Here is an 8,965-nt window from a genome sequence, read left to right as displayed (position 1 = left end):
ACCTGGTGGCCAGACGACATCATTACACAAACATACACCTTTTTGTACATTGTCTTAGGAAGGAAACCGTATGCAGCCTCCGCCTAAAGACGTCTGGTTACCGGGGCGGAGCAATCAGTGCGGCTGGAGTGTGTGTGCCACACGGGAGACATGGCACTGCTTGCCAGGCTGAACTGCAGGGAGTACAAGAACTGGATGAAGGCCGGCCATTGCCTGCTGATTCTGCAGAGCCGCCTGCAGGGTTACATAGACGGGGAGATGCAGAGGTTTCACCAGCAGCTGGGCACCAGGGCGCCCAGACAGAGGAGGAGATGTCAGTGCCGTGCCAGAGGGAAGCAGGTGAGAGGGCAGCAGCAGTGGACTGTAATACAATGCAAGTCACAAGTCACACTGCAAGCTGCTGCTGTGCTTGCAGATAACAGGCAGAAATGGTTTTGTTGCACAGCTTTTCAGAGACTTGTTGCCTGAGGCAGGGACAACATGACAACTTGTCGTACAAGTTGGGCAACAAAAATATATGAGACTTGTCTGCAACGGCCGAGTCAATACGACTTGTGACCCAAAGTCCATCAGGTCTGGATTTTTTGCAACCGTCGCATATCGCGTGGCAACATCATTGACAATCACTAGATCCAATATCGTGAGACGAATGTCGCCATGTAGCCCCAGCCTTAGGGCTCATGCCCACGAATGTAAGGGCTCCATGCCGTATTGCGATCCGTGGTGTGGATGCGGAGCCATTGACTTGAATGGGTCCGCAGTCCACAAGATACGGCAAAAGATAGGGCATGTCTTATCCTATGTGGTGCGGAGGAACGCTTTGGAAGCCCATGTAGGTGCTTCGCAATGTTTCCGTCGCTCGGACCCCAAAGCGTTTTGTAGCGTTTCCTTGGGCTTTTTGCGGTCTGCAGCACAGTGCATGAGCCCTAACGGTGATGTGAACGCTCCTTTGGGACTCATGGACAGACCCTATCTTTTGACAATTATTTTCAGTGCTGAAAAAAGTCACTATTAACGCACTGGATGTACTAATGTGCTACCTGATGCTGCACTGCCCACAGCGGTATAATAACAACAAATGCAGAAATGATATTCAGGCGGCACTCGCCATTCGTGCAACAAGCTTTTTTAATCCTCCAAAATGGATCGCTGGGTACATCAGAAGCTGAATACATCAATGGCTGAATACATCAGGACGCTGAGTACATGTATACAGCGGAGTACATCAATGGCTGAATACATCAGGACGCTGAGTACATGTATACAGCGGAGTACATCAATGGCTGAATACATCAGGACGCTGAGTACATGTATACAGCGGAGTACATCAATGGCTGAATACATCAGGACGCTGAGTACATGTATACAGCTGAGTACATCAATGGCTGAATACATCAGGATGCTGAGTACATGTATAAAGCTGAGTACATCAATGGCTGAATACATCAGGACGCTGAGTACATGTATACAGCGGAGTACATCAATGGCTGAATACATCAGGACGCTGAGTACATGTATACAGCTGAGTACATCAATGGCTGAATACATCAGGACGCTGAGTACATGTATAAAGCTGAGTACATCAATGGCTGAATGCATCAGGACGCTGAGTACATGTATAAAGCGGAGTACATCAATGGCTGAATACATCAGGACGCTGAGTACATGTATAAAGCTGAGTACATCAATGGCTGAATGCATCAGGACGCTGAGTACATGTATACAGCTGAGTACATCAATGGCTGAATACATCAGGACGCTGAGTACATGTATACAGCTGAGTACATCAATGGCTGAATACATCAGGACGCTGGGTACATGTATACAGCTGAGTACATCAATGGCTGAATACATCAGGACGCTGAGTACATGTATACAGCTGAGTACATCAATGGCTGAATACATCAGGACGCTGAGTACATGTATAAAGCTGAGTACATCAATGGCTGAATACATCAGGACGCTGAGTACATGTATAAAGCTGAGTACATCAATGGCTGAATACATCAGGACGCTGAGTACATGTATACAGCTGAGTACATCAATGGCTGAATACATCAGGACGCTGAGTACATGTATAAAGCTGAGTACATCAATGGCTGAATACATCAGGACGCTGAGTACATGTATAAAGCTGAGTACATCAATGGCTGAATACATCAGGACGCTGAGTACATGTATACAGCTGAGTACATCAATGGCTGAATACATCAGGACGCTGAGTACATGTATACAGCGGAGTACATCAATGGCTGAATACATCAGGACGCTGGGTACATGTATAAAGCTGAGTACATCAATGGCTGAATACATCAGGACGCTGAGTACATGTATAAAGCGGAGTACATCAATGGCTGAATACATCAGGACGCTGAGTACATGTATACAGCTGAGTACATCAATGGCTGAATACATCAGGACGCTGAGTACATGTATAAAGCTGAGTACATCAATGGCTGAATACATCAGGACGCTGAGTACATGTATACAGCTGAGTACATCAATGGCTGAATACATCAGGACGCTGAGTACATGTATACAGCTGAGTACATCAATGGCTGAATACATCAGGACGCTGAGTACATGTATAAAGCTGAGTACATCAATGGCTGAATACATCAGGACGCTGAGTACATGTATAAAGCTGAGTACATCAATGGCTGAATACATCAGGACGCTGAGTACATGTATACAGCTGAGTACATCAATGGCTGAATACATCAGGACGCTGAGTACATGTATACAGCGGAGTACATCAATGGCTGAATACATCAGGACGCTGAGTACATGTATACAGCGGAGTACATCAATGGCTGAATACATCAGGACGCTGAGTAAATGTATACAGCTGAGTACATCAATGGCTGAATACATCAGGACGCTGAGTACATGTATACAGCTGAGTACATCAATGGCTGAATACATCAGGACGCTGAGTACATGTATACAGCTGAGTACATCAATGGCTGAATACATCAGGACGCTGAGTAAATGTATACAGCTGAGTACATCAATGGCTGAATACATCAGGACGCTGAGTACATGTATACAGCTGAGTACATCAATGGCTGAATACATCAGGACGCTGAGTACATGTATACAGCTGAGTACATCAATGGCTGAATACATCAGGACGCTGAGTACATGTATAAAGCTGAGTACATCAATGGCTGAATACATCAGGACGCTGAGTACATGTATAAAGCTGAGTACATCAATGGCTGAATACATCAGGACGCTGAGTACATGTATACAGCTGAGTACATCAATGGCTGAATACATCAGGACGCTGAGTACATGTATAAAGCTGAGTACATGTATACAGCGGAGTACATCAATGGCTGAATACATCAGGACGCTGAGTACATGTATAAAGCTGAGTACATCAATGGCTGAATACATCAGGACGCTGAGTACATGTATAAAGCTGAGTACATCAATGGCTGAATACATCATGACGCTGAGTACATGTATACAGCGGAGTACATCAATGGCTGAATACATCAGGACGCTGAGTACATGTATACAGCGGAGTACATCAATGGCTGAATACATCAGGACGCTGAGTACATGTATACAGCTGAGTACATCAATGGCTGAATACATCAGGACGCTGAGTACATGTATACAGCGGAGTACATCAATGGCTGAATACATCAGGACGCTGAGTACATGTATACAGCGGAGTACATCAATGGCTGAATGCATCAGGATGCTGAGTACATGTATACAGCGGAGTACATCAATGGCTGGATTCAAATTTGAATACAAATGTAATGTGGCTTGGGACGGACTTAGATACATGCAGTGGTTGAGGTTCGGCGACGGCCGTTTCGCACATCAGCTCTTCATCTGGCCTTTGGTATAACTGCGCATACGTGCCAGTTATTTAAGCATCGGCTCCCGCGTCTCACAACTGTGACGTCACCGGCTGTGCCGCAGAACTCGGCGCCCTCGCGGGACGTCATCCCGGTGCTGTATAGTGTATTAAAACACATTTTTGAAAATAACAAATCTCTTTCCGACGTACTGGATGATCAAAGAAACACTTGCCAATCTGTTTTGTCATTTAGACCTGACGGACCCATTGCGCCCGTGCACAGTACCCATCTGCTCTCTCTCCTTAATAATTTGCGGTGCCTGTCTCCTCCCTGTGGGAGGTTCTGTACTGTTTCTATACCTGCGAACTTTATAACATGTATAGAGTTGACATGTTGTATTACACGTGGGCATCCCTTGCCTGATCTGATGGATAATATATGTTCCCTAATCCTTTCATTTAGGCTTCATGAAAGCTCATCCTCTTAGCGTCAAGAAGGCGGTTCCTTATGGCCAATTTTTGAGATTGAGGCGTATAAATAAAACAGAGGAGGTGTCACGAGGGTGTCAAGAGCCACGTCTGACTCCGTTATACCCGGGGTCAGGAAGTCGCAGCGGGTGGCTGCGCGCTCTATGTCTAAAGATCACGGTGTTTCTTAGTGTTTGTTTTCTGTGTTTGCCTTGCTATCCTTTTTGTCTCACTCAGGGATCCGTAGCTTCTCCTCCTCAGCTGTTTCTTGTCTGCCACTCCCAAACTCCTTATATTCTCCTCTCACACTTCTCTTGTTGCCAGTTATAGAGCTTCCTGCCTGGACATCTATGCTGACCCACTGGAGCTGAGAATCTGGTTGTTGTTCCAGAGTGCTACCCTTCGGATCCCTGTTGGGCTTTTGTTGTCTCCTGTTGTTGCCCTCCTGGGATTATATGTTTAGTTTGTATTGTCTGTCCTCCCCTTGGTGTTTTCCTTTAGAGCTAGTGGTGCGGACTAGTGTTCCCACCGCCCTGTTCACTATCTAGGGCTCATCCTAGGGAAAGCCAGGGTTTTAGGCACGTGATCGGCGTACGGGTGAGGAACCCGTCTAGGGACGACAGGGCAGCCAGGCGCCAGTCGCAAGGTGAGTCAGGGGTCACCACCTTCCCTCTCACTAGGGCAGGGCCTCCCTCTTTTCCTCCCTCCGTGTCACGTATGTGACAGTTACGCCGATCGTGATAGGAGGATTACATAAAGCAGGCCTCAGACTTAAAAAGACGCCTCTTATCTAGAGGATATCCAGCCAGTCTACTCAACAAAGCTATGTTGAGGGTAAGACATTGGCAGCAGAATGAAAAAACAAGTGATACTGATAGAGTAAAAAAGAAACAAAAACAGGAAGACTCCAGGCCATGGAGGCAAATGACACCACTCCTCCTCAACCAAATGTGACTAAGATAAATAAAAACACTGACAACTTTTTCAATGGAATAGAAATGGCCGAAGTGCTTTATTAAGAGTAACCAAAATTAAAACCAATAAATAATTGAATAAATTAATTAATAATTAAAACCATAACAATAAATACCAATTTAAAACCATCCATATAGACCAAGATCCGCTTAGCATCAGCTGAGCAATACAGCCCCTCTAATAAAGCACAGCAACAGATAGCACAAAATTAAGGGCTAAACGCTCTGGTGGACCCTCACATGGAGGCAAATGACACCACTAATCCTCAACCAAATGTGACTAAGATAAATAAAAATACTGACAACTTTTTCAATGGAATAGAAATGGCCGAAGTGCTTTATTAAGGGTAACCAAAATTAAAACCAATAAATAATTTAATAAATTAATTAATAATTTAAACCATAAACCATAACAATAAATACCAATTTAAAACCATCCATATAGACCAAGATCCACTCAGCATCAGCTGAGCGATACAGCCCCACAAGCCACGCCTAGCATAGGCGAGGCCCCCCAAAGCACCACAGCAATTTCTCAATTATATTCTGAAGCCCCAAATTGAAAACATCAAATCCTACATCAGAAAGATGGACATTGTCCGATCTGTAGAGCCCAGGCACGAAGCCCTCCAAGTCTACATGTCTATAACTGAAACCACCCAAGGAAGAAATTTCTCTAATACCCTATTCACCCGTCTACGTATTTTCTCAAGAAAAATACCTTCCTTACCTGACCATATGAGATGAGGGATTATTTCAGAAAAAAACTAAGTAGTATATGGAAGCATCCATTGCAAAAAGGACAAATCCCTCTTCATAACCCATAATAATTCACAAGTTTTCAATCTCCCTATGTCATTACCACCCAGGTGAAGCACAAGAAGATTGGGAACTGGCCATTTTAATAAAAGTTTATGGATTTCCGACAATACACCCTTCCAACCCAACCCTCTAACACCCCACCAAAAAACATGCAGGTCAGCTGAATCAAACGATAAGTTCTCAGAATATATTCTCTTCTCAGCTCGCTTCTGAGCCCAAAAAATAAAGGAGTGGCCCACCATCCAGACCACAATATGACTACCTGTGAAAACAGAAAATTATTCAGACTGGTAAAATTAAATCTGGCCTAACATATAACTTAACCCGATGAGAGTCCCACCGCCCAATTCTCCTGACAATTGATTCATCCAACCCGACCCGCGCCGCCTCTGTAGCGGCACCAATCCTGAAGGAATGAGAGGATATCTTACAAGAACCTAGATCCAATAAAACCAAACATTTCTTTAATACAGAATTAAATTGAAATCTAGTGAGCAGAAAGCCATCCTTATGCATTAAAAATGGGCCGCTCAAGGCCGAGCGAACCTCCAGCCAAGACCTTACCACCCCAACTGGACATAGATCCGAACCTTCCCAAGCTTTTAATCTAATTAATCTACCTCTCCCATATTGATCAGTTTTTGACCTCTTAAGAAAAATTTCCACTACATCACCCTTCAAAGACACATCAGAAAAGTCCAATCCAGAACAAACTCTACGGCTGACCGCAACTAACTCGCTGATCCTTAAAGCTGCAAAAAATGCTAAAACAAAAGCAGTACGGAAAAGCAAAGACTCAAAACTATCAAAACAAACTTTAGGCAGTGAATTACATAGAGCCCCCAATAAAGGAATAGAAATTGGCCTCCTACTATCTATGTTCGGCAGGCCTCTCCTATAACCCTTAAGCATCTGTTTAACCTGAAAATGAGCTGACAATGGCTGGTTACCATATAATTTCTGAAAAAATGAAACACTCGACACTATCCTAGCGACCGACGAAGGGGCCAAGTTCCTTTTAAATAAACTAGCAACAAAAAGCAACCCATAACTTAAATCATTCACATTAACACTACCCGCAACTGAATTAACAAAATTCAACCAATCATGCCATGCAGCAGCATACGCCGCCCATGTTCTTGGAGCCAAAGAATGCTTAATAGAATCACATATTAGTCCCATATCAAATCCCATAAGTTACGAGGACACGGACTCCCCTCCAACTCCGCTTCTGGAGCTATTTCCCGAAACTTCAAAAACCGAAAACGAGATAAAGCATCAGCTAAAACGTTTGATGAACCCACTACATACTTAGCTTTAATCCATATATTATACTGCCTACAAAAAAGAACTAAATGCCTCAACAGTTTAACTACTACATCACATTTTGAAGAAAGAGTATTGATAGCAAAACAAACTCCTTTATTATCTGAATGCAATAATATCCTTTTATTCCTAAAATCATATCCCCATAACACAATTGCTACAATCACTGGAAAGAGTTCTAACAGAACAATATTTCTTGTAAGCCCATTACGCACCCATGATGACGGCCACTTCTCTGCAGACCATTTACCATTCCAAAATGCCCCATAGCCACAGCTTTCAGCTGCGTCTGTAAACAGGCCCAAGGCATCCGACTCCACAAATTCTTCCTGCCAACAACTAGAACCATTGAAGTCCTGTAAAAAGTTCAAGCCAAATGGACATATCTTCCTTCAAACATTTCGTCAATCTAATGTGAGAACTTGGAGACACTAAACCTCTAGTAGATAAATAAAGACGTCGACAAAAAACCCTTCCTATAGGAATAACTCTACTAGCAAAATTTTAATACCCTAACAACGACTGCATTTCCTTTAAACTACATTTCTTCTTTCTTAACAAAGAAATTAACAATGACCTGATTTTGACTATCTTCTCGTCTGACAGCCTAAATACCATATTCTCAGCATCAATAACAATCCCCAAAAATTCCAAACATAAACAAGGAAGAACTGTTTTCTCTGCTGCTACAGGAATGCCAAAACAAGAACAAATATCTAAAAATCTAGCTAACAAATCCGAACAGAGGTTAGACTCAGGAAATCCAATAAACAAGAAATCATCTAAATAGTGTAAAACACCCCGCCTTTTAATATCAAATTCCAAAACCCACTGAATGAACGATGAAAAAGCTTCAAAATAATAACAAGACAAAGAAAAACCCATTGGGAGACATTTATCAAAATAAAAATAACCATGAAAATGAAAACCTAACGAATTAAAACCGGAAGGCAAAACTGGCAATAAACGAAAAGCTGACTTAATGTCCGCCTTTGCTAATAACGCTCCCTTACCAAAAGACCGTAATAACGCGACGCATTATCAAAAGAAGCTTAAACCACTGAGACTTTTGACTTATCCACCATGTCGTTCAAAGAGCTTTTTTCAGGGTACGACAGGTGATGGATAATCCTAAAATCACCAGGCTCTTTCTTTGGCACAACGCCCAAAGGAGAAAGCCTAAAGTTCTCAAAAGGAGGCTCTAAAAAAGGACCAGCAATTCTATCCAAATCAAGCTCTTTCTGCAACTTATTCCTAACTACCTCTTTATGTAAAGATACTGATTTCAGATTCTCCACCCAGCAGCAACCAACACCCAAGAACTGTGGCACTTCAAAGCCATACTGAAACCCGTTAAAAAGCAACTCAGCTTTCTGACGATCTGGATAATGGACGAGCCACGGTCGCATTTCTGCTAACCTCACAGGACTTGATGCTTTTAGAAACAAGCTCCCTGGTATTTGGTTGCTGCTGGCCAGACTGGGAGTTCCTTTTGAAACAGCGAGACATGGGGTGGGTACCTCCACAAAAAGAACACTCATGTTTAAAACGACAG

General features: G+C 43.2%; 1 protein-coding gene across 2 annotated transcripts in view; it reads left to right on the top strand.

Annotated features, from left to right (window-relative positions):
• The first annotated feature begins 18 nt into the window (after window positions 1–18).
• The window catches only part of C7HXorf38 (chromosome 7 CXorf38 homolog), a 68,459-nt gene continuing 59,512 nt past the window's right edge, over window positions 19–8,965 (top strand). For both annotated transcript variants that reach the window (XM_044300690.1, XM_044300689.1), the window contains exon 1: window positions 19–339. In XM_044300690.1, coding sequence (XP_044156625.1) covers window positions 151–339 — 189 coding nt within the window. In that variant the 5' untranslated portion in view covers window positions 19–150. The remainder of the gene's footprint in view (window positions 340–8,965) is intronic.

This window comes from Bufo gargarizans, chromosome 7 (genome assembly GCF_014858855.1).
Source record: "Bufo gargarizans isolate SCDJY-AF-19 chromosome 7, ASM1485885v1, whole genome shotgun sequence".
Taxonomy (NCBI): Eukaryota; Metazoa; Chordata; class Amphibia; order Anura; family Bufonidae; genus Bufo; species Bufo gargarizans.
Note: the sequence above shows the minus strand (reverse complement) of the source record. Positions and strands in the feature narration are given on the sequence as shown.